We start from the raw sequence: 27173 nt of genomic DNA on the forward strand, positions 1-27173 counted from the left end.
TTATAAAGCCAACTGCATGGGAGGGTAGCCCTTTATAAAAGTCCAGGAACCTTCGGGATGAGGCTTGCAGTGCCTGATTGGTCAAGTGCTCGAGCACATTTTTCAACTAACAAATACCTGAGATAGCTTGTATAATCTATTTACTTACTTTGTGTACAGCATTCTAGGGTAGGGTAGAGTAGGGTGGCTCAGGGGTAGAGTGGTTGTCCTCCAACCAGAAGCTCAGCAGTTCGATAATTTTAGGTGTTTTAAATACGTTTAGTTGCTCATGCTTGAATCGACAGCCTAAATATTTACATTTCTGACTGATAATCTGTTCACTGTGTACCTGACCTATTGCACTGTTGATTTGTTTTATTCGATGCATAATGTATTTATTTATATTCAAATGATTGTGCTTTTTAATGTATATGCTACATTTTGCTTTTGGACAGGATTTGTCCACAACACAGCATCAGTGCAGAGGTGTGAGTGCAGCTGTTGTGTCCCACACTTGGGCGTCATATTTGCCACTTCTGTTCGAGTTTTCTGTTGTTACTTTTAATAACTGTGACAGTATCCCAGAATCCCACCGGTGAGGACGGTACTCTGGCATGAGAAATTCAACGGTCCGTAATGTGTCGCTTACTTCTCCTCTGCAAATTAAGCATTTTACAGGACGTCTATTAGCATTTCCTGTTTGATCCCTGGTGAGTGGCCAACCATACAGTACACCAGCCTGGCAACGAATGGATGGAGATCACTGCCAGCTCTGCGATTTGTTTGCCTTGCTGTGTAGCCTGAGAGTATCAGCATATATTTAGATTTCTCAATGCCCTGCTAACATAACTTAGCAGATGTTGGGGAGTCATATGGATGTTGGTGTAACAGAGACCCCCTCAGGTATTCTCATTATTCTACTACTGAGCAGATGGCAGGGAAACTTACCACACTTACCATTATCCATCATACATATTCTGCTCCCAATTTACATAGGCGGTGCTTCAGCTGAGCTCCTACAGGGAGAGTACCTAGCTCCAGGATCGCTCTGCAACTACACCTGAGGCTTAGGAAGACAGTCTGAGATGTCACTGCCACTACACTTCAAACTCAAATATGCTAATAGTTGTACAAAGGACTACCGATGAGAGCATCCCAGTTGTATTTTGAATTGCGAGCAAGGAAAATCTGCAGCATGGTGATTTTTAAATAGTTTAATATCAATCAGGAGATGTTTTACTATTAAACAGCCTTAATAAGATGATAAATTAGTGGCTTCTGTTGTATTCAGGAATCATTTAAAAGGGACCTAAGTTTCGCTGGCATTTCAATAATGCAAAGGGAACTGTCTGAGCCTTTAAAACTCAAAATAAGCAATAATTTTATCATTGAACATGTAAAGGCCCTAAAAATCCCTCAACAGGATTCTTCCTTAAGAGTGATGATATTCACAAATACAAAAATCTCTGCTTAAGTGGGTTATTTCACATGATTTCACTCGATCTACAGGTGGCGACAACTAGTCAGGAAATACAGAGCACCACCAAAGCGAAGAATTCGCAGGTAGTGTAGCACTCAAAAATGTCTCGTTTAACTCTGGATTGATTTTGAGCTGCTCACGATAAAACCTTCTGGCACTTTTTAAATATTTAAATACCATTCTTAATATATGTGTCATATATGTAAATATCCAAGCCGACAATTTGCACGCTACCGTTCATACTTTACTTCCACACAGGAGTTTTTTTTTTTACCCTCCTCCTCTTTCTTTGAATGGCTCTCAGTAGTGGAGGGGAGCAGCGGCAGTGAGGCAGCACTGGGCCTGAAGGGCACTTTTCAGCCTGGCCAGACACACTCGGGTCTTGCTGCTTGGCTGCGCAACATGGGTCACCGCCTTACATTAGGAGGACCCAGCTAAAGTCAGCCAAGCGGAGCCCTGCAACATACCTGAAAATGAACGAACAGAGTCGATGTACCACCGCCTACAGCAAATAAACAAGCGTGTTTGACTGTAAGGCTCACTTTATGCCATAAAAATGAAATATTAATGACATCAGAAAGGTGTTATTCCACTATGTGTCTCATCAGTGGATTTTTCCCCCTCTCTGTTCATAAATCCTTATTATGCATCCAATCATTTTAACAAATGAATGGGCTTGTCCGGGTGTACCTTACATCATGGCACCACATGGAGATGGGGAGGTTTCCTGTGGGTCCTGGTGAAGGGATGTGTCTCTTGCAGAGGTCAGAATCAGAGACTAAAGCAGAACTCCAGTGTCAGACTCTGTTATTTATTTGGGGTTCAGCCTCTATCCATCACTCCGTACAGTCTCCCTGCTTGTAAAGGCAGCAGCAGCAGCCACATTTCCCAGCTTCTACCCGGCATCCCACCCTCACAGCCCCAATGATCGACGTTTCACGAGAGGCACCTCAAGGTGGGGCTAAACGGTCTTATATTCCCAATCATGTCGCGTAGGCGGAGTCTGGCATCTCATGCGCTCTGCTACGCTGCCGCCTGTACTGTACATGACAAAAGCAAGGGGATGGAGTGGTTGAAATAAATACACACTTATCATTATCTCTCACGGCCACTATTTTCTTTTTTTTTGTGCTAAATTGGCAGGAAGAGGTGGTTTTGGATCACTGCGCAACATCACAAGAGAACGTGTCCTAGTTGGTGGTAGTACTAACCAGCAGCTTTTTACGCACACCCTGCTCCAGTGAAGGCAGCAGCAGCAGCAGCAGCTCAGATCAGATTTCACATTCAGCACCGACCAGCTGAGAGAGAGAGAGACTCAGCCACAGAGCAGGAGGGCGCGTTTCTCCGCTTTCCCCTCATCCGATCCCCGCGCTCTCTGCTCGGCGAGCGCCACCAGAGCCGTCTGCGAGGAACCGACGGGTGCGCAGCGCAAATATTAAAAACACTCAGCTCCGGGATATTTTTTATCCCCTACCTCCCTTTTTTTTCTTCTTTTTTATGAATTTTTGCAGGATTTCAGCAGCGAGAGCGCCACACAGAATTAGATAAGAAGGGGGAAGAAGAGATGGACGAGCAGCCGAGGTTGATGCACTCTCACACCGGGGTGGGCATGGCAGGACACCCCGGCCTGCCGCAACACATGCAGGAGAGCACCGGAGGGACGGACGGCGACGGCAGGAAACAGGACATTGGAGACATTTTACAGCAAATCATGACCATCACAGATCAGAGTCTGGATGAAGCGCAAGCCAGGTAAAGATCCGCTCCAAACCCAGCTCCTCTCCCGCTGCCCGGCTGTCAGGAGGAGGCGGCGGCGGAGGAAAACTAGATAAAACATAGAATGGAAAAAAAAGAAAATTTTAAGAAATATATTACAAAAATTCTAAATTAAAAAAAAAAACACAATGAAGATAGAAGTATAAATGCCAGGGTATCGCAGTCCCTTGTGGAAAAGCCGACGAAACAACGATGGGTGGATTGAAATCACTAAACTTCACATTTAAATAAGTCGCTCATGTGGTTTTTATTACTGTCACATGCCAACGAGTCGCTCACTGGAGTATTTTTAAAAACACTTAACACCTCAATAAAGTCAGGGTGCATTCACCCTTCAACACAGATACAGCTGCCAGGATCTTTTATTTTCACAGTTTTATTTTGGATATCTGTTATAATTAGTGAGTAATAGTTCAGGCAGTTTTTTTAATGGCCTGCAGCTTATTCACAACTTTCTTATGTGATACATAATTTTGTATTTCCTCCATGTACTGTAATCCACATTAAAGTTCAGAATTGTATTTATATTTATAATGAATTTATATTATGAGCTAATAGAAGAGCTGATAAATCTAAATTAAATGTTTTTACGGTTATTTACATTAGTAAGTGATATAGGCTCTAACAATGAAACTGCAGCACTAGTACAATAGTTGTATTATTGGTCCCTGTAAAGATGTAAATATGTACCCACACAGCTTTGTTGTCCAGTGATTGAGAGGTTGAACATGTTTTGGATAGGACCCATGTCTTGTGGTTTGCTCATGGAGCCACCTCTCTGTTTCAGGAAACACGCTCTCAACTGTCACAGAATGAAGCCAGCTCTTTTCAATGTCTTGTGTGAAATCAAAGAGAAAACAGGTACGTTCACACCAACACTGCACTCCCCTGAACACTGAACACTGCTTTTGTCTCCACACTGTCCACGAGAACTGCTGCGAGTGTCTTTCACGAGGTTACAGGACTTGCACCGGTGCTCACACTGTGTTTTTTAATAATGGAACATGTGGCTAAAATAAATTCACAGAGGCTGTGTTGGCTGTCCTGTCATCAATGGGACATTCACTATTTCCACTCCAATTCACTCTCATGTTGGATATTCAGCTGCAGCACAATCCAGCATGTACATTTCTCTGACAAGACACATTTCACACATTTCCTCCTGTAGCTGTAAAATGTGAACATTTTCACTCTTATACAATAGCAACTGTGGACAATTACCTTTGAGTGGTTCTTATCAATTATTGTGTCAAAATATGAATGAGCTCTTTTATTTGATGCTATTGTGGAATAATGGAGAGTGTTGAGCAAAATTGTCACAAGCACGTTGATGTCTCCCCTTGTGAGTTAACTGTCAAGTCTGGTGAATACGTCTCTTTCCATTCTGTGTTGTGTCTCTCTATTAATGCAGTTGTGAGGGAGCATGTCAGCAGAATAATTGCTAGGAGAGAAATAACGTAACATAGGAGGCGTAAGTCATGTTTCCAAATCATTATCCCCGTGACATTTTGGAAATTGGCGCAGATAGAATTCAGTGCACTTCCGACCGATAGCGTGCATCTCATCTTTTATTTCCCTGTCCTCACACTGATGTGCTGTAGGACTCTTCAAAACTTGTACTGCAGAGATATTCAGTTGCCAAAGCATGCCAGTTTACAGAGAGAGGCAGCGCTTTCTGCGTGTTTCATACTCATTAGTGCATGAAATCAAATGGAAGGGATGGAGGATGAAGGAGATATTGTTGTCACTGTCTCCAAAGTTGCACTTGCTCATACTTGACCTTTGTGGCGGCGATGACTGGCGCTGTTTATGTTGTTTCCCGTTTGTGTGATCCCACCCTCGCCTGGTGCTTTCATGAATGTTTTCATTGAGGTTTTTTATTGAAGTTCACCTCACTGCCTACCCCCAAGCCCAACAATTTATCTGGAGTCGGCCAGTGCCTCAGGAGAGATCCGGGGGCCTTTTGAAGCCTGCTGGCTCGCTCTTCTTTTTTGTTGTCTTTGCTCATTTTTTTAGGGAGGGGGAGTGACACAGTTATGCATAGTGTTTTACTCCCCGGCGCTTCTCGGAGTTCATCCAAAGTTCGGCTCTGCAGAGAGTACAAAGTCACTTGGACCTCTTCCTGCCTGCACACCCATTACTTTCTCTTTCAGCTGGCAACCTATAAATACAAGGTGCAACTTATGGAGCTTTACACAAGAGACGTGGTGCTTGTCTTGTTTTTGTAGAGACATACTTTTCACATTTACTAAAATGTTGTACAGTTTCTCTGATTCTGGTACACTCGAGTAAATGTTTTTTATCTCATAACCCTTAACATTAAAATGTTTAATTTACTATACACACATGGAGAGTAAAATTGTTTATAAATGTACTCTCTCTCTCTCTAGAGAGATATAGTTATATATATCTATATCTATATAAATATATAACTCTGTGTGTGTGTGTGTCTGTGTGTACAGTTCAGAGGAATTATGGTTCAAACATTATTTTACTTTTTTCTCTGTCAACACTTTAGCAGTCGACACTAATGTTTCTCTTGGTCGTCGTTGGCCGCTAATCAAACAGAGCACTTGACTTAAGCTTGGTTATTAATATTATGATTCATAATCATTTTTACTTGAAATATTATTTTGCCTTGTTGGTGAGCTCAAAACATTGTCAAGTTCACTTTCACTGAAAACGTAGATTTATTTTCGAAGTGTTATTTATTAGTGAAGAAGTCGCAGCTTGTTGCTCCCTCTAGTGGTACAGTATCCTTCTGAAATTTAACTATATCATTGAATTGACTGACGTTTGCGACCAATTTCATTTTTTATTGTAATTTAAATTAAACGCAGGTCAATTTTTGCTCTAAGCGTTCGTAATTTTTAGAAATTAAATTACAGCCAGTTAATAGAAAAGTTAGTGGCTTTTTAAAACTTCCTTAGTTGGACATTTAAAAGTTTGTAGCTCTGACATTGCCTCTGTGTTACTGAAAGAAGCCAGCTGACTTTCAGGTTTTCTTTCTCAATGCTGACTCGATTAAAGGCCTGAAATGAAAGAAAAAAAGATTTTTTGTTTGAAAAGGCTAACGGTACATTTTCACAGATCACAACATTGGCTGTAATTTACTTTGCCGTTCCACAAAAGGTTTTTTATTTCAATGTTGTTTTATTTCCTGGAGACAACCTTCTGAAATATTCCAGAATAGAGCGTCAGAATCCACCAGAGTTGTTGTGGTGACTCTTCAAAGCTGCAGTGGAGCCACTGTAACTTTGGCCCTCATTACAATCCGAGTGCAGAGACAGTGTGTGTGTGTGTGTTTGCTTGTGTATATTTTCCATCCCTGGCTGACAGCACCTGCAGGACACAATGCCAGTGTTGATCTAGGTCCTGAACTTCTGACCCGCTCTGTGTATTTTTACTGGGATGAAATGAGGGATGGTCAACAGAAAGATTGTGCAGTATAAACAAGCACAATGCAGCATGTGCAGCAGAACCTTGGGAGGAAAGGAGAAGGAAGGAACACTTTATTTATACCAATGCTTCTTTTTGTTTCTTTTTTTATGACAGACATCAGCTTCGTCTTCACCCGTTTTCATTCCAGGAATATTTGGGTAGTCTTTATTACTTCAAAGGAATGCTGTTTTGCAGAGCGTGTGTGTGTGTGTGTGTGTGTGTGTGTGTGTAGCGAAGCACATTCTCAAGGAGAGACGAAGCATGAAATTTATAAAACATTAATTATACCACTCAAACGTGTCCAACATGTGGAGCAAAGGTAAAAAATACAGCAGGGTTTATCTGTGTTAAGTGTTGGTCCGAGCAACGTGGGCGTGCTCAGTGCAGGGAGATTCTCACAGTGACTTTCCAAAAATATAACCAAACAATTTGACTCCACTGCTACTGGGCCATGAAACTTTAACCTTTTACTAACTGAACTCTTCAAGTTAACAGACGGGTAAATATTGAGCTTTCAAATGAGATGACACGACTTCAGTTTATTTCATATGAATGCACTCTGTTTTTCTAGTTGTGTTACTGATTTTTTAAGGTGGACTGGTTTTTTTCAGGGTCTTTTTTTATGATTGATGAAAAGGCCTCTTTAGATAAGCAAATGCTTGACAAACTGATTCGGAAAATGAGCCGCCTTGACCTCTGTAAACACTTCAGCAACATCATAAATCTCTGGCAGTGTCAAACAAAAGCACTTCTTGACGGAGCTGCTCAGTAAATGTGCTGCTCTGACTTGCTTTTTAATTCTTTTCCTCTCAACCTCAACAAAAGGCCGGCTTTCTCGTGGCCCGTGTTTGTGCAGTGTAAGGTTTCAAGCCTCGGGGTTCCTCCATTTATAAAAATGACTGGGTCGAGTGATGTAATGTTATTTTTTGAAGGGTGAAAATACGGTGTTTTACGGAGGGGCGGCCGAGCAGTGTTTGACAGGATGAAACGAGCCAGAGGTCTGATTATGGAAGGTGAATGGAAGCCTACACTACATTGACTTGTCAGTCCATTCAGCTGCTTGGCATCTGCCTATTTGTATGACAGAGAACTGATCTCAGCAGAGCCTAGCTGCACGTCACTGTGTAAACACTGTGGAGCAGCCGCCACGACGATCAGGTATAATTTCAACCTTAAAACATCATGCAGTCTGGTGAAGTGCTGAAACAATGAGTTATTCTTAACTGATTAGATGATTGACAGAAAATGGATTGGCAACATTTTTGATTTATTTTTTTAACAAAAATGCAGATTCTCCTGTTCGATTGGCAGGACTTTAATCATTGTAAGCTGAATATCTTTGAGTTTTTGTTGTACTGTTGGCAGAGCTACAACTATTGTAACTAAATTTTCTCTATTGATTAATCTTCTAATAATTTTTTTTACTAATCAATTTACTCTTTTGTCCAATCAACTCGATTCAAGACCAAGCATTATACTTTGCATGTTTGACAATTAAACATTTTTTTGTAAAATGACTTAAACAATAAGTACATTTCCAAAATAGTTAATTAATTCCTTTTCAATGTCAACAAACTAAATAATTGATCACTCATTGCATCTCTAGACAAACACAACTGAAAACATCACCCTGGCATTAATTCATTATAGACTAAGAGATGAATGAATCAATAATAACTGGTTAATTGTTTGGTCTCTAAAGTGTGAATAAATTGGTGGTGTCGTCAGGTTGTATCACTAATTAACAAGTCAGAAAAGTTCAGTTTAGTTTCACATGAGAGTGAAAAAAGCATCAAATCCTCACAGTGTTCATTTAGATCTTGTTTGTCATCGAAAGATGAACTGAAAGCAGCTGCCGATTCATTTTCTTTCAGTGGATAAACTGATCAACTAATCAATAGCTGTTCAAATCTGTTGATAAAAGAACCAAAACATCCTGTCTTCAGATTTCTTCACGAGTCCAACCACCTTAGTTTGAATGCTCCGAACCCTGAGTTGGGAGTCACTATCAAGTGTAAACAAGTGACAGTGTGTGGCACTTTCTCAGGATGACATGGTGGAGCAGATATGTGCTCTGATAGCGAGCATCGCGTCACAGGGCTGTGCCTCCGCTCTCGTGCGCGTCTCTCGGCGGACACAGAGGCAACTGTGATACGCGCAGCTTTTGTCTCGCTCTCATCCTTCCTCCTCGCTGCTGATACAGCAGCATTCAAGGGAGAGACAAACGCCAAGCTCGCCGCCCCAGCTGGTTTCCCCCGTCTCCCTGCTTAATCATCCACAGGGAGTGGAAGAACTGAAGTCTGATTCAAGGGAAAATGTGTTTTGATTAACCAGCACCAGACACACACTTTTTTTTTTATTATTATTTTTTATTTGATGCAGATTCATAATCACAGAGCCATCAGTGAGTGACAGCATTGTAAATGGTGTGTTAATACCATTACAGTATAGAACAATGTGGTTACATTATACATTATGCAAATTGTCAGTCGCCTAATTGATACATGTTAATCATATTAAGGAGCTTAATTATAAAAATCTTACTGTGCTGCGATTTGGTAATTAACACTGACATCACATGTAGAAGGAAAGTCATCTATTTTCATTTTTCAGGACAAGTTTCTCTTCTCCACTCGTCCCTGTTAAAAGAAAGCATCAGTGCACACACTATGTGGTGTTTTTGTGATATTAATGAAAGATATTTAAAAAAAATTGGATGTGATGAATATTTTTTTTCCTCTCTTGTGAAGGCCACTTGTAGAAAAATGACATTTAGCTGGGAGCAGCCCTGCCAGTGTGGAGATTACAGAATGAAGGCATGATCCGAGCAGACTCATAGAGGAGCGTGGGCCTCGTTCTTTTACCTGACTGTCGCCTCCTGTGCTCAACGCTGAGAAACGGCTGCTTAAATATCGCTGCTCTGCCATTTACCTCGTTCAAGGCTCTCTTTGCAATCTCAGTCCCCGCAGGTTTGGTCTGCCCTTTTTTTATACCAGCCACCTTAATATGTTACGAATTTAATCAAGTCCGCAAATTTGTTATGCACGTTAAATTGAACATGCAACGGCACATTTGAATGTGGTTGCCATACCAACCCCCCCAGGAGTTCATTTTCCATAATGTAGTGTTTGGAATCTCATTTCCTCCACTCTCCCCTGCTGCTACTTGCAGACGCCACCTCCAGGCTTCCACTGTATGTTCACTATGAAAGAAGCTCAGCTGCCACAGCTTTCAAACACTGGAGGGAGGGAGGAGAGGAAAGAGAGAGGGAGAGAGAGGGAGAGAGAGGCCTCTCTCCACGTAGTGGAAATGACACAAATTAATATACACTACTTAAACCAGACCAAGATTAATGGTTCCCTTTCGCTGCAGCTTAGTCCCACTGTCAGTTGCCGGGTGCTCGTTGGACAAAATCAACACTAATCAACATTTATTCCACTTTTGCCCTGGGCTCTCAGGAGTCTGGCAGGACTGCGTGTCCCCCCCACTACTCCCTCCCTTCCCTCCCGGCAGAAACCCCCACCCCACCCCTCCTTCCCTTCGTCCGTCTCGCTACGCTTTTCACCTCTCATCCAGCTCCTCCATACATCACCCTCCTCACACCGCTCGGCTCCTCAGAGGAGAGTGCGCCCCCTCCTATCAGGCCGCATTAGAGTCATGATAGATTTTCTCTTTTCATTTGCATCTGATATTTAACACAGCAAAGCAGTTGCTCTGTCACTTTACTGTACAAGTGTGTCTGTGTGTGTATGGGTGTGTATGAGCACAGGTTTTTGTCCGTCTGTGTTTTTGAAGCAGTCCTTCCAGTCAGTAATCTTATCTGCACTCAGTCGCCACTGCATTATGAGAAACAGGATATGCATTCCCTGCTCAGTTCGGTCTATGTGTGTGCGTGTGTGTGTGTGTGTGTGTGTGTGTGTGTTTGCCAGGTAGTGTATTTATACAACACTTCATTTTCTGGAAAGTAGTACTTTAGATTTCCCCCCTACTGGGAAACTTGACTCTGGGAAACTGGAGACTCTGCTAAGTTATGAGCATCTTCTGACAAAACCTACGACTTATCCTAAAATTACACACAATGTTCTGTTCCAGTCCAGAGCAGAGACATGTATCGTACATGTTCTTTTGATTTCAGTGAGTGGTAGGACTGGCTTTCACACATCTTCTTCACAGAGCAACATTAGGCATCTTACAATGGCTCTTGATTGGCTGCACTAAAGCTGGGCCATACTCCCACCGCTGCTCTTTCTGTGCCTCCACCAGCTCCAATAAAAACACACTCCGAGCTATTAGAAAATAAACCTCAAATGAAACAGTATTTAAATCCTAAATGTGAATAGCAGTTTGAATAGTCGTTCACGAATAGAATTAGAAAGAAGGACAACATCACTAAAAGTCACATCCACAGTAATTATGTTCATAAAATATCATTATTGTTACTGCTGTCATTGCTGGAACTTTGATGTGTGCTAGTGTTTATTCACCCTCTTTGATTTCCCACAGTGGAAACACATGTTCTTCATTAAAGATTTTTGTGGTGATACAAAAATGATTCATTTAAGTGAATGGAGATGCTAACTGTGCTAACCTCTTCATATGATACATGATAAACTAATGATGCATGAATTTGTGTTGTGCTGCTCCACAGTCATAACTTTTAGTATTGTAGTGTTCTTCCTTTAAATCACAGTTGTAGGAAAACACTTGTACATTTTTTGTAAATAAAAATTAACTTTTCTTTATTTCAGGAAGGGACGATTATACATTTATTTTGTTAATATTTAAATATTTTTAAGATATTATCTCTTTACTCCTTTATCCTAGTCCTGGATAAACAGTAGTGATATTCATTCTTATGAAAAGGATGTCATTTTTTATTTGAAATTTGAGGGGTTCAAATTTCATAGCATATTTAAAAACAACAGGCCGCTCCTTATACTCCAGCAAGGGGGGCTGGTATAAGACTGCTCTCTCTGTCTGACCCACTGCCTGTTGTGCTATCACTTCACCCACTGCTCTCTTTGCCAACACAGAATATCCACGGCAAATGGATAATCGTGACAGAGGTAATATGAGGAGATATTTGGGGTTTGATGCCATAGATTGAACAGTCCTGAATAAAGATTGTTCTCAGTGGTAAGATTTACAGTAATGTAAGAAGGAAACTTGACCCTCGCTTTTGTTTTTGTGAGAAAATCAGTGCATCGTGATTTGCAGTTTATTTTTACATACATCCAGATTTTCATTCATCCAGATATTTTCTTACCCACTCATCCTATTTAGGGAGCTGTACGTGCTGGATCTATTCCCAGCATGCATTGGGTTGTAGCCAGGGAAACACCCTGAACTGGCAAACAGTCCATCGCAGCGGCTCAGATTTTATTATCCTGTAATCTGAGGTGGAAGCCTTCCTCAGATTCAGAGTTTGCTCGTTTGCTTGATTCCCTTGTGAAGATGAGATTGTGCAATTAGCTGATGCCTGCTTTCCTTCTTTGCCAAGATGTTCAGTGCAGGGTTGTCCGTCTTGTAGGATTGCATGGCCAGAGGCATTGTCATGGAACCAACTGGCCTCATTGAAGTGACACCGAGTGCTTTGTCAGCTTCGCGTCTCAGGTGCCAACCTGCGCTTCCCAAAATAAACTGTCATGCAATGTGGCAGGACAGAAAAATGTAGAGGGAGCATGTTGGGGCCCCGTGCCCCCGTGAAAGGAAACAAATGTTCCATTGCAGGGAGGCATTGTGGTTTTGGGCACCTTCCCAGCTCCGACACCAGCGACATGGTGGGGGAACGTAAAGCGTGCGGTGTCTGCAGCATCAGCAGGGGTCACAGCAGGTGGGATCACAGACACAAAACTTGGAGTTTCTCTGTCTTCCTGACGCATCTTTTTATTTATATTTTAAGTGATTTTATTCCACCGTGGACCTGTTAGATGTTGACAGCTCTTTGTTATTTGCAGACATCCTCCTCCAGAAATAGCTTATGCTTACTGTAGTTAGCTCCTCTTCCTGTTTTGTAAATGGTCTGTCATTTTCTCTCTGCGGTGCAACATTACACCAGGGGAATGAACGGAGGACGTGCTCTTGGCTGAAGTCGCTCTCGGACTGATGTCAGGGAGGCTGAAAAGGGTTAGTGTCGGGGACACGTCACATGCAGAGATTCCTTAGCGGCCTCCAGACCGTAGCTGCTGCACGTATCTGCCCTGCTGGGTTTGGCCCTGAGCGTGTGATTCCTGTTAGATCTCAGTGTGGCCTGTGTGCTCTACAGCTGCCATGACATTTTTATGCCTAGTGAACTGAGGTAGAGGTGGGAGCCATGAAAGCTTGAAATGGAAGTTCAGTCCTCACCTTCATAATGAGGAAACAGTAGCTAATCATGCAGACAAGGGGAAGGGGTCCTGTAGCCTGACAGCAAGAGAGCTGTAATGATGTTTCACTAAACATGGACTGCAGAGCTGGGTTACGACTTGAACAGTGTTGGAGCCAGGATCGTCTTGGAGTTGGTGAAATGGGCCCATTAATACTTTTCCAGGGGGTCACTGCTCTATCCAAGTAGGAAAATAAGCGGTGCTGTCGAAAAAGTGCACAATGAGAACTGACATTAGACATAATGTATACCAATGAGCCACAGCATTTAAACCAGTTACTGTGTTTTTATATATATATATATATTAGCATTGTTGGAACGATATGGCAAACAATCAATTGACAGATGGATGAAAATCTAAATATCATAGTCACAATGGGCTCCAGGAAACTGGAATCAACACTATTTCTGACACTTTATTGCCTAATTGATTAATAAGTCAATCAAATAATAATAATAATTGGGAGATTAATTGATAATCAAAATAATCATTAATCAGCTGTCGATTCTAAAAGCCAGTCATCCACTCCATCGTTGTTATTGCCGCTGATGAATTCACAGCGCTCCTGCTTCTGCTGTAAAGAGATTGTGTTGATAAGTTAATATTCGGACAACAGAGACGAGATAAAGAGGTTTTAGGAGTTTGGAGGATAGCGTAACCTTGATAAAATGCTCATCTCAGTGACATTGATTTTCACCATCTATCTTCATCTGATATGAAGTATGCAAATGGTGGCATCGGCTGGGAGTGGAGTACAGTGCTGTTAAATGGGCCATTTCAAATGTTCTTTGTACCATGCTGACTCCCCCCCCCCCCTAAAAAAATCACTGTCATTCAGCTCGGCACAGACTGAAGTCTTTTTTGGAGACACTTTTCCACCTTTATCTTCTACCCTCGTCTATTTCTATCCATGTCTTTCCCCTTTTTTTCCTCCCCTTCTCCAGCCTCTTCCCTTCCCTCGCCTTCTGTGCCATACAAATTATGGTATACTGACAGTGTCACAACGGCTACTCATGAAATATTAACAGCTTGGAGAGAATTTTACATTGCTGCATGTCTCTTCATTTTAACTATGTCAGCACAGGCTGTGGAGCATTTATTTGTGTGAGTTCAGCAAGGCTATTACCCTTCCAGCTTCTTTTTTTTTCTCCCATGTTGTAGATGATATCCATTAAGCCTCTTTCCAAATGCATGTAGTCTCACCTCACCCCAGACATCCTTTCCTTGCAAATGGAAAAGGGGTGTTTATTTATACCTATACCACAATCTGGTACATGATCTCTGGAAAAAAAGATCCTGGATGTAACGAGGTGTTTATTCCCTTATGATGCTGCTAATTATCCCTTTATGAGTAAGAAAAGACCGAACACTTTGCATTAAGCAACATAGGGATAGTAAAACCTAACTGTGTTATACTAAAAGGTGCAATCAGAAGGTGCTGGAATCATTATTTTCCTCTTTTTCTAATTTTTGCTTTTATTTATATCTTTCTAAAAATCTCACGTTCATGATTGCTCTCCAGGAACATTCAGCTCAGTGGGCGGGGTTGGCCTCTCTCTCTTTTTGCCTTTTTGTTGGATGGCCCTGTAAAGATGGAGCTGTCAATCATCTGCAGACTCGGCGAGTCCTGAAAGGCAGCGTCAGTTCTCAGTGAGGGACCAGAACAATGACTTTTGTTCTCACACATGTGCAGTTCTGTGGAGCATTCTGCGGACAGTGTCTTACCCTTTAATTAAATTCATCCTTTCAGGCTGAATGACGCTGTAGGCAGACAAACAGTTCATATAACAGATCTGGGTTATATGCCACAAAAATGTTCAGTTTATTACAATTTGGATGTAATTGTCATAGTTTTACACATCATTTCCATCAGTTGAAGTATTACAATCTCAGAAACAATTGCTCAGATGTTCTGACAAGCTGTAAACAAAATGTTAGCTTGACCAGATTATCTAAACCAAACTAACTGGAGGTAAAATAGAAGACAGCACACTGACAATGTTGATAATAATCCTTCATTCTATAGAAAAACTGTGTGAGCGCTCAACCACTGTTAATACAATACGATATTGTTTTTCTTTTTCAGATAAGTTTGTCTAAAACCTGTGATCCTCAAAGGTTTATCATCCTGCCTGGTTTCTGTTCAGTGACATTTAGAGATGTCAGCCATTAACTGCGGAATAATGGTGTAAACAATGAAAAATAAAGTGTCCAAATGAGCTGGAATGAGCCTTTAATGTTTAAAACCTAGAAAGCCCCAAATAAAACCAATTTTCTCTTACATTTTTATTAGAACTTTTTTTCTGGAAAATCCAGAAGCAGTGGATATGGATGGATACAGATGAACATCTTTTCTTCAAATAATGCACCAGAATCAAGGATCTTTATATCATCGCTGTACAAATTATATCAAATTCAAGCAATTCCACAAAGCATTCCTGCTCATTTGTTTGCCACATTGCCCCCAGTGGTGTAATATACTGGTTCCTTGGCTGGGGCTCGAGGCATAAGATAAATCAGTGGTTTAAGCAGCTACTGGTATAAACGTTATACAGCAAGATCTGTCACGGTTCACAAATTTGTATCATCTGATGGTACTGTATATATTATACATATAAAACAATGCAAATCAGCTCACTTACAGTTACAAAGACACAGGTGTAAATATTCTGTCTGTGTTGCTGTAAAAAATAAATGGGGGAAATTAGTTAATGAGGTGTATCCTCCTCTCTTATCATACGTGGCTGGGGCTTCCTCTCCTCTTGACTAATGATGATGTGTGGCACAGGTAGCTGTCAGCACGGCATGATTAATTAAAAGGAAAACTAGGCCAATTTGTCATATTGTTCTAACTGTGGTCAGAGAGCAAGCCAAGTTGCTCTGCCTGTGCCTCCACACCCTCCACTGTAGCTGCACATCCATAACAGGTTGAGTTGTGCTGCTGTTTGTGAGGAGTCTCATCAGCTCTGGGGGAGTTTTTATCAGCGCCTCTGCTCGCACTGTCTCAAACACAGACTAGATAACAATTAGGAGGCGTCTGCTTTGGAATGGGGCTCAGAAATATGAGCGTGCCGAGCGAGGTTGACATAATGAACAGATTCAGCACAGAGGAGAGAACTCCTCTCTGTGCCGAGTTTGAAGTCTGAGAGAAGCGTAGTGTCTTTTGCCGCTAACAGAGTCTAAGCCGCGTTTGATTTTCTGTGTTTGCGTTTCGGAGGTCCATCCATGCAGCTGCGATTGTTGGGAAGCCAGTGGCTCACGGCGCTGCTTTCAGTGCACGCTGACTGAGGCTTCTCAGCTGCCAGCTGTGGGTCCCACTGCAGGGCCGCTGAAGAGAGCAGGAGTCTTATTTGTGCTGGACTGCAGTGTTGCTCCCAGCATGCAGCCTGGCCCTTGTCAGCGGCCTTGTCATATCTGTCTCGGGCCTGTCCCGACAGCCAGCCCGGACGCCTGTGTCACAAAGCCGGGCTCGTCCTAGGAGAGACAGGTGTCAGCAACCGACCACTGCCCCCTCCCCCCTCTCTCTCTAGTTCAGGCAGATGCCTGCTGTGACGGAGCCACATATTTGAAACTGAGCAACTTGGAAAGAAGGGTCATCTCTGCCACCCATTCTCATTCGCAGTATCACCGAAGCTTCATCAGTGTGTGAGAGCGTTCATGTCAGATACGGAGCGTCCACCAGAGGAGACTGTCCCAGTCCAATAGCATTACAGACTGGGGCTGCGTCCTGACTGACTGACACACTGACTGACAGCTTTATTGTGTCCTTTGAGGAACAGGGATGAAAGGCTCTCCTGAAGAGGCCGCACAAACACAGACCATACTCAGCCGTGCTCGACAAGAATTACTTGTTCCTTTGTGTGCATTGTTGTGTCTTTGTATAGCGTCCACGTCTTTTAGCTGACAACACTCTTTTTGTAATTGTACAAAAGCAGCCATGAAGGGATCTGACTCATTATATTCTGGCTGTAAAACTTCAGCCCCAAGGACTCTGGCTTCAAGAATTTCATGTGGATGTTTGCTTCTTGTCTTGTGTAATTCCTCTGATAATTGTTCAGCTCGGACAGATTCAGTGTAATGGTTCTACATTTGCTTCTATTAATGGCTTTTTTCATACTACAGGGGATACTCATGCTGATCCATGCTACAGTATGAGGAACCATGACCATTCCAGCCAGACTAACTGTTTCTTTTTTAACAATTCATCCCTGACACTTAAAACGGACTAAAATTAAAACAAAGAAAAATAAGATGCAACATTAATGTCAATATTTCTTGTTTTGACAATTTTTTACTGGCCGATTGCAAAGGGACACTAATCTCTGTAAAAAATACAGTGCACTGTATTTCCTTAACCTGCTTCATAATAAAAGTCTCCCAGTGGGGAGCTTTAAAGTGACGCTATATCACTTATGTAACTAGCCAGATATTGGTGAATGTGAATACATATTGTAACTGAAGCATAAGTAAAGTTAATGTACTAATTCGTCTCAGAAAAATATACCCTATCGGAAGCTTAGCAACATTTGCTAGCATCAGCAAGCACTACTAGGGCAAGGCTACAGGCTGAGGAGGCCAGGCCCCTGAGTGCATTAAGTTACACAAAGGTCTTTTTGCTAACTTAATTAATTACACTTTGATTTTAGGAGGAAGGATACATTTTTGATATTTTTAAAATTTGTCACTCTTTCTAAAGGGTTGACCATTCCGTGTGCACTGAGAGCTACGTACACATTCTACTCCATTTCATTCCAGTTGGTGGTTATTTTGTACCTGGAGCATGTGCAGTCAACACGTAGAGTAGGGGGTTCAGTGTGTTCCCTTGCAGACATAGGTGAATGACCACATTGATGTCATGAGGACCACAGCAGAGCAGAAGCTATGAATTTGCCTAAACTGTAAAGCATCAGAAGCCATAATGTAACATACATCAGATAAAGGAGAGCAGTAAGGCTGATAATAGTAATACTGTATTCATGCATAACACAGTAGTGGAAAAATAATGGAAACCAGAAAGATGTGGCAACAACAAGTGCCACTTTTGAGCCATGCATGTGCCAGACATCTAGCAGTGGACAAGTTGCATGCTGGGATATGGAGCGTTGAACACCACTTGTAAAACTGATTTTTTTAAAGTAAAATTCTAAAATTTTCTTTATGTGCACGTTTTCTCTTAAGAATCTGCTTTGTATATAAAAACTATAAGAGAGAGAGATGCTAACATTTTTAAAGCAAACATATTTCTGCCGTTCTACCTGCCAGTGCTTGACATTTCAAAGAAATGACATGATATAGTGAGAGCCAAATGACTAATGTGCCATTTTCTCTCTCTCTTTCTTTCTCTCTCTCTCTCCCGTCCCTGTGTCTTCATACTCTGAGGGCTATAGCCTCCCTATTTTCTCTCCTGTGTTATTTTTGTAGTCATCTAAATTGATCCACGGTGAAGCCAGACAAAGATTGCTGTATATTTAATGTCTTTCAGCAGCCACATTAAGAGTGCAGTTTGTACGGAGGGGGGTGGTGGGGGGCTGTGACATTAATAATTTAATTGCAGTCATGTATCTGAATGCTGCAGGAGCGTCAAGTGATGGATGTTTTTAATGATATGAAGAGTGAAGCCCAGAAAGATCAATGCCAGCATGCACACACACACGCACACACACACACACAAACACACACACACACACACACACACACTCTCCCAGTGTCTGTCAGTGTGAATCTCAGTGCCTGGTGAGGATGATTGTGCTCACACACTAATATTGTTTTGGTCCATAAGCCGTCTGGTCTGATCTTCCAGGCTGAAGGTCTCCGGCCCAAATGACTCTGTCCCCTTTGCTGGTGCTGTCAGAACTGACAGTCCTCATGTTTATTTCATTTTGCGTCTGGGCTGTCTCGTTTCCCTATCCTCCAATGTCATTAACGCTCCGAGCCAGGACCCTGCAGTGGCGCGGCTAATGAATTCCTCTGCGGCTCCTTACTCCCCACCTAGTTACCCCAGCTCAAGGTGTCAAATTAAAACAGCCAGGGAAAAGCAAGAGGAACTGCTCTTGTATGTATGTGTGTATGTTTGTTTCATGTCCCCCCTGTTGCATTATTTATTGTGTTTAGAACAGCGCTTTATTTGAAGGGGAGAGTGTTGACCATTGAGAACAAAAGCACAAAATAAACTTTCACTTCAAAAAATTGGACTCCAACAAACACCTCTGTGCTGTAGATTGATACTGTGATACAAGAGGCGTTTCTGACGCCGACGTGCAGCTTTAACGTCCTTTTGGCCGATGATCAGCATGATGAACGTGCGCTACTTGATGAAGAATTGTTGCTCTTAACATTTGGGATCTCTGTGATAATTTGGGGAATGAAATCAGCAGCGGTGAGAGAGCCTGGTTGACTGCTAATTGTGCTTATTTAGTTGTCATTGTGATTAGCGTAACGAGGCCAGACGTGTTATTGAGCTGTGAGGCTGCAGTGGGAGAGCAGTTTTCTCACATTCACCCCACATCAACGGAGCCTGTGCAACGTTTTTTTTTATGTTTATCAGAAATGTACAGTGGGAACAATGTTGTTATCTCTCTGAATCTGATCATTTTTACATATAGTGTGTTTGGGTTGCACTGATCTTTTTACTCCACTGTATGATACAGTACAAGCTGCATATTGGGGTTAAGTGAGGCCAGTGCTGTGTGGTACAGTGTATGTCCACCTCCCAGTGGAGAACCTTCTAGGTGACCACAGTGCTGCTGCTGGAGTGTCAGGAGCGGCCTCCCTGTGTGGCTCACTCTCTTTCTCTGACAGCACCGGAAGATGGAAAATGGTGTCAATCAATTTATCAGAGCAACACGGGTGGCTGTGCGGCGAAAGAGCTGGGGGCGTGGTAATGGCAGCATGCAGGAGGAGCGCGGCACATGATTATGGCTCCCTGCTGCAAGTATTTCCCCTCACTGGTGGAGCTGATGCTGCAGTGCCTTAATGGAATGACTGCCTGTTCACCCGTCGGTCCGCAGCTAGAAAAGATCCCTGTGTAGTGTTCTTAGGGGGCCACAATGGCACATAGTGTCTGAAGGGCCCTTTCCCTGCGTGCTTGAGAGCCACTGCTGTATTTTAAACCAACTTGGCATTCAAACGTCCACAGCTTGTTAGCCTAAAAGAACGCGCTGCATTAATTAAAGATGTGTAAATTTATTATTTTCACATTAGGAGAGATTTGCAGGATCGGAGCTGTAATATATTTTAATTAAGAATTAATTAAAAAATAATGGGTATTTTATTTTGCCTGGCAGACTAGCTTTGGACGCGAATGTGGCGTCTGCTGTGAGCTCATCAGTGGAATATTGAGCATCGCTTCTCAGGAGCACAGGGAAGCTCTCAAGGTCTCTTTAAAAGAAAAGCTCTGCCCTCTCTTTGGATGAAACGGGAAAAAAGAAAACAGACATTTACTGTGGGAGGGAGTGGCCACGGTGGCTTAATTAAATTTTTTTCACCCCCCCTCCTCATCCTCACCCATCCTCTTCTCTCTTTTTCGGCTGGCAGAGCAGCAGAGTGGCTCTGAGACACGGAACACTAGTTGTGCTGGCAATTATGTTAATGGGATGCTATTAGGCCATGATTCCGTATGAGCGATCGGGGAGAAGAAGAGCCCCGGCGGCAGAAAATGATAACGGAGCGTGTGCCTCGTTGATACCGCTCCAGCAGGATCATTTGCATAATGAACCCTCCCCACTAACGAGGGGTGTGGCCTCGACACTGAGCTACTTAGAAAGCTCAGGAGTCGCAGCGTGAGGCGAGCTGACACTGAAAGCACAATGTGACAAAAAGATTCATGGACTTCACTAGTCATTGCAAAAGCCATTTTGGCACAAATGTAACTGTAGCATGCAAATTCCTCAGTTGGTTTCTTTGCAAACTCAGTTTACAGGCTCTGCTCCATGTTTCCTTCTACACAGAGACATGACAATGCAATTTCTTTGTAGTGCCCTCGAATCTTTAAAAATGAATGAAGAAATCTCCATATTGCCGGCTCCCTGCTCTCATTTAGTCATGAGTCTTGGACTGAGGGAAATTGAAGGTGTTTTTGCTGCCTCTGGGTAGCGTAGGCACTTATAGCATATTGTTATTTCTGGCAGCTACACTCTAAAATGTCTTCGGCTTCCAAAAATAGTTGCAAATCAAATATACCTCCGATTGTTGTTTTGGTCCTTCCTTTCTTAAAAACTTTTTTTTAAACGTTTCAGTTCAGAGTCAACATCTTGCCCTCCAAGTGCAACACACATGCACACACACACTGTAGGATTTTTTGGTTGTATGATTCACTAAGCGTTAAGAGGGAAACTACCTTGGGGCAGCAAAGCCCTGTGGATTCCCTCGGCAGCTGAAATAAAAAAAAGCTGAGAAAGGACTGCTACACTTCATTTGCTCGACATACTGAATCTGAATACTTTTTTTAAACTTTATTTATAAAGATGAAGTTATACACTGATGTCAATGTTTCCAATCCTTACAATTTATTATTAATTTGGGTGCACAGTGCAGTATCTTTATTTATGCATCGCCCCTCTCTCTTGATGTCTTGATGTATTATTTGTGTGTCCACACAGCGTGTGTGTTTTCCTGCGGCATGGCCTGTCGTCTTTAGACACAGCCTCAGGATTTGATCAGAATGATCTTGAGGCCCATGGGAAGACATTAAACACCCAGAATGCCCCTCAGGCTGCTCTCCCCTCCTCTCTTTCTCAACCTTTCATTCTCCCTTAATGAGAACTCCTCCTAATTATTTCAGTGGCTGGAGCGTGGGGACACAGCCGGAGTTAGATCCCCTGCGCTCGGACGTGACTGCTATGCTGATGAAGGCAGGGGATCAATAATTTAGGCCTGAGCCTTAATGGCGGGGTGAGGAGAAAGCGATACATCTGAGTCAGAGATTACATTTTAAAGGCACAGCCTGAGCGCCAGCCGGGCTGCCGGAGTAAACTAGAGACCTGTGAATGTGCTTGATGTAAACAGCTGACACATTTATGTTTACTGGAATCCTTATCGCTCTTCCTCTCAAGCTAAGTCTGTGTCTAAGTGCTTGTTTACCTAGCTTTGTATATCCCGCATTCCGTTATTGCAGCCTGCAGAGTCACTCGGAGAACTGCACGCTCGCCAAACGATTTGCATTTGAAGTACTTGGGGATATAATTGATTTAGAAGCATGAATATTGATAGTATCTTATCAGCTCGGTGCCCATCCCTCAAACCACTCTGCGGAGAATAGTGGTCCTCTGAGCATTTTTCTGGTCATCTTGCTTTAGTGGATGCACACATAATCTTTAAGTGTACAGAGCCTCGGCTCCATGAAGCCCTTCCATTTCCCTCTGGGGAGGCATCCATGCATCTTTTAAGGACTCTTCACATCAAGAAGGCTTGAGCAGAGTACTCTGCAGTTTCTCCCTCAATTATTAAAACCAGGATTTTGATGCTTTGTTTTAACTTAGCCTTGGAAGAGAAGAAGAGAGAAGTGAGCAACATGCAGAGGACAGTAGCCTAGCCAAGCTTCATATCCCTCCCCTGAAAAGAGAGAAAGACTGTGACAATTTTCTCTGGCAATTTATTACAGGATTCTTCTCTTTTTAAAAAAAACGGAAACTTGGAGGAGGTTTTGAAACATTCATATGGATTTCATATTGAAGACATTCCTTCTTCAAACAGAATGATTCACTGCGGGTTGCATTACAGTTTTCCAGCACCGCATACACAGTCACTGTGTGACAGAAAAGAAGGGCTGCATCCAATTATAACAGAAGACACATTTGCTCACAATGTTTCCTTTGATTGATGTGTGAGGGCTGTGGTTGGAGCGCTAATGAAGTCCAAATGGCTCGGATTGAAACGTTACTTATTGACTGAGCCTGACAAACAATAACATCAGCTCCAGACACCGGTGTCCACGGTGCTGCTTGTGAAGTGAAAGTGGGAGAAATGAGGGATGAATCAAGTAACACAAGACAGGATCTCATGTAAGACGATTGATTTAGTTATTGCCTACAGGCTCAGGGTGCAGAATCCCACTTGGCCTTGATTGGACGTCATTGTTTATTTTTTTCATTCGAGTGTCAAGGAGGTTTTTCAAACTCCACAAATTGTTTAGCTGATGGCAACGGCACTCCATGTAAACTCCATCCATTGTCTCTGTGAATCGCAGCTGCCTTTAACTCAGATTAAATATTGATACCCATGTAAACGCTGGTGCCATATTGAGTAGTTTATTCAGAGTCACCCTCCACAGTGTGGAGAGAGCTGCTGCTGGCTTGAGAAATAGACCCATTGTTTCTGGGCTCACTGTTGATTTATGGTGACAAAATGGAAGTGTTCTGACACCGAGCTGAAATTAAGGCCCAACCAGTTTCCAACTAAGGCGTCTGTGAATTTGAATAAATAAATCCCTCAGTGAGTGCCAGCTAACACGCATGTCCTCAGTTTGCTGCACACGTGAATCTGCTGTGAACAGCGACTGCTGTCACAGTAATTTAATATTGTCTCCCGCAAGCATAAATATTCTCTGCTTGGGAAAAGACAGAGGATTAGTATGGCCTAATTGATAATTGACAAGATTTATTTACCGCCCACAATCAATCACCGCAACACTTTATAAAATGGTTTATGGCGTGAAAGCCAACCGTGTCGCTCATTGTTTGGTTTTGTTTGTTTGAAGTGCTCCACATGCTTGTGAATATGCTTCAATCAGCTGGAAGGTAAACACGTGTTCAGCTGTTCTTAACACAAATACCATCAAATATTATCTCAATATGATATCTGCTAAAACCCCTGCTCGAATGTTTCACATGAAAAGCCTTCCACCGGACACCATATCCTTTTTTACTGCTGGCCATGAAACATTTTCTGCTCTGATCCATTTTCAGAAGTGCAGCAGCTCATGGAACACAACCCTCCCTCTTCCTTGTAGCTTTTAATGTCAAACATCTTCTACACGAGTTGACTGAAAGGACTACATAGCAATTAGTGAATGAAGAGTAGTGCTGAAATAAGTAGGGTTGGCTATCCTTTGGGTTTTTCGATACCGGTGCTAAATAAGTACCTTAACAACAATTGCGATGCCTAAATGGTGCCAGAACAAATTTTCTTTAAAGCAAGAAATGACAGTTGACTATAAAAACAGCTTTTTTAATGCTATGGCAAATTGGAAGTTTTAATTTAACATATTACATTCTTACTTCATTAAGCTCATTGTTTTCCCCCCTCCCTTTTTTCTTGGTTTACTGACCAAACAAAAACAACAATGTGCATACCCCCACCAATAAGCAACAGCTGCCAGGTCCCTGTATCGTCTGCCCGCTCTCGTCCCAGTGTAGGCTAACGTTACATACTGCCAGAGCTATGTAGAGTGTGTTACCACCAGAGTTAAGTGTAATGTTCCCTGTAAGCCAGAAAACTATTTCAGTACAGATCTATGACACCAAAATATGCGCTGTGATTTGGTCAGGTAGGCTTATGCCATGTAGAAACCAACGCCTGATCGGTACGACAGTCCGGTACCAACCGTAGAAATACGTGTAGAGAATCAGAATTTACCATGTGAGCCTTACAGGAGGGCTAATCCTGTCACCTGAAACCACAGTGTTTGTTTGTGCTCTGTATTGGTCAATATCTGAATCCCCACATTTATGTGAGAATTTACTGTAGTCGAGAGGATCTGGGGACAACATCATCCTTGATTGCATCCGCAGATTAGCTCGAGGCACGGTGGAGCTCACTACCACCTGCGTCTTTCATCCTGCACTGCAATAGTTGCCACACACTGAGATAATACCACTGTGAAGGGAGACATTTTCTCTCCTTCTCTCTGTCTGTTTTTCTCTCTTTTCACTGAGTGATACATCTCCTGCCAGTAGAGTTTCCTCTTTTTGCACCCCCCTCACTATTTGTCTGATATCTCAGGGTCAATTCGACGGCTCTGTGAAATAGAAACATTATAGACTCTTACTAGGAGACATGTGTGCATACAGTACACCACGATCCGTGTCTGAAATGCCACGCTCCTGGGAGAGGGAAGCTATCCACATATAAGAAATGAATGAGGTAATGTGCTGGGAGGTAATGGGTTTATGCAACATACTGGAACAGAGAAGCTCATTAGAGGACTGGAGCCTTAACCCCAGTGCTGTTTGCCTTTACTCCTTTTGTCATAGCAGACTGGTGGAAGCAGGGGAATTTAGTGCTGGAGGAAGGGAATCCATTTTGGGCTGTAGAATTCAATACAGGAGAGTTTCCACTGAGGCACAGGTGAGTTACTTTATGTATGAAATGGCCTTTCTCCAAAAAGACAACTAGCCATGTCATTTCCATTGGCCGGGAGAAACAATCAATATGAGCGCACTCAGGATTAATATGATATAAGTGACCTATGTCTTGATGAATGTGTAGAAAAGTCAGAAGCTGCTCTGATTCAAATCTACATCCTGAAAACAAGAGCTTGATGATTACTTGTCACTGAGTGTATTCATGTCAGGTCAAACTTTGTCCCAATTTCCAGTTCTTGTGTTTAGACTGCTTCTATGTGCTCATGAGGCAGGCAGAGCACTGAAGATGAGTCTTTGTGAACTTATGGGAATCACCTGTTTCATTCATGCTTCACAATCACTTGTTTACATTCAGGCCCTTTCCCACCTACCTTGTTTGATCCAGACCTCTTGAATTTTCAGTTTAGTCTGAACCAAAATTACAGGTGTAAGAGTTTCCTCGGACCACGATCTGGACCAATAGAAAAAAATGTAGTTCGACTTATAGAGGTGGTCTCGGTCGGCATCAAACTGAACCATTGATTGGATAATTTGCAATGTGAAAGCATTTTTTTGGGAGATGTTTGGACTATTGGACCAATTTTAAGAAGTTAAGACATCTTTAAACAGTAGAAGAGGAATAAAAGCACATGGTACAACCAAAACTAACCAGATAAGTAATATAAGCAATGTAACAAAGACATGCACTTTTGGTTCAGACCATGTTCTGGACGATCAGGTGTGAAAAGGCCAATCGATTGACTTTTCATCATTATTCAGTGGTGTGTGCTGTATTTTTGAGGTTTGCATCGAACACTGGCAGCTCGCATAGCGTTCCCTAACTGGATTAGATGGACCAGAGGACTTGATGTTATTATCAACAAATAGATTTTATTCTCGAAATACAAAATAAATCGTCTTAATTGTCAAAATGTTTCATTATGCCTGACCCTAATCCTCCAAAAGTCCAGACAACAGGAGTTTCATCCATTTTATAACAATGTAAGAAAGAAGGAGCATCTGTACGAAAAAGATAATCAAAGCGGTTAATGATTCTTAATTGATTATCCATGAATCCACTTATTGTTATATATTATATAGTGTATATTTCTGGTATTGTTGACTCAATATATAATGTTTATTCATGTGTTTTTGACAGGGAATGAGCAGAGCAGAGTTATAGGATTCCTTGGATTCATTGTCACTCTAAACTCAAACGCCCTCTTCAGTGTTTAAGGGATCAAATGCACCCAGAGCAGAAGTCTTCTGAGGATTTGTTGGTAGCTGCACACAGCAGCACATCAGCTGACTGAAGCGTGCTGCAGTGTGGGTGCACTTCACTCTGCGATGGTGTTATAGCTCGTTGAATAACATGCTTCGATCATGTTTGCTTTGTATGATTGAGCCGTAGTTGTGGGGTTTTGTCTCTCCCTGCAGTGGAAGGGTTTGTTTGGCAGGCGGGCGGGCAGGCAAGCATCACCAGCTTTCTGGCCCGCGTGGAGCCAGAGTTTCCGGTCTATTTCCAGCGCTGCATGTTCATTCTAGGTGACTGGGGGGACTGTGTGTCATTAAAGCCCTGTCCTCTGCCTCTACCCAAGTGTGAAATGCTGCGCCTTGGAGATGCTGGTCTGCTTTTGTTTGTGTTGACCAGTTTGTCGAGACTCGGAAATCCTTGGCAGAAGGTTATTGCTGCTCGTAGAGGTCAACAACACGATGTACTGTTTGAATTTAACATTTCTCTGAGGTATTATTTCCTTTTTTTAATACAAACTAGAATCAGAGGTTATGTCTTCATCATATATCATGTCTGGTCTCGGCTTGTTTTCACTTCAGTGAGAGTTTTTCCACTTTAAG

At 42.4% G+C, this 27173-nt stretch overlaps 1 protein-coding gene across 4 annotated transcripts in view; it reads left to right on the top strand.

The window, feature by feature from the left end:
- Positions 1 to 2487: 2487 nt before the first annotated feature.
- The window catches only part of LOC109625243 (pre-B-cell leukemia transcription factor 1-like), a 57618-nt gene continuing 32932 nt past the window's right edge, over positions 2488 to 27173 (top strand). For 3 of the 4 annotated variants that reach the window (XM_020080403.2, XM_069522540.1, XM_069522541.1), the window contains exons 1-2: positions 2488 to 3211; positions 4023 to 4096. In XM_020080403.2, coding sequence (XP_019935962.1) covers positions 3024 to 3211; positions 4023 to 4096 — 262 coding nt within the window. In that variant the 5' untranslated portion in view covers positions 2488 to 3023. The remainder of the gene's footprint in view (positions 3212 to 4022; positions 4097 to 27173) is intronic. The other variant, XM_020080402.2, reaches the window with a different exon arrangement.

Source organism: Paralichthys olivaceus, chromosome 3 (assembly GCF_024713975.1).
Source record: "Paralichthys olivaceus isolate ysfri-2021 chromosome 3, ASM2471397v2, whole genome shotgun sequence".
Taxonomy (NCBI): Eukaryota; Metazoa; Chordata; class Actinopteri; order Pleuronectiformes; family Paralichthyidae; genus Paralichthys; species Paralichthys olivaceus.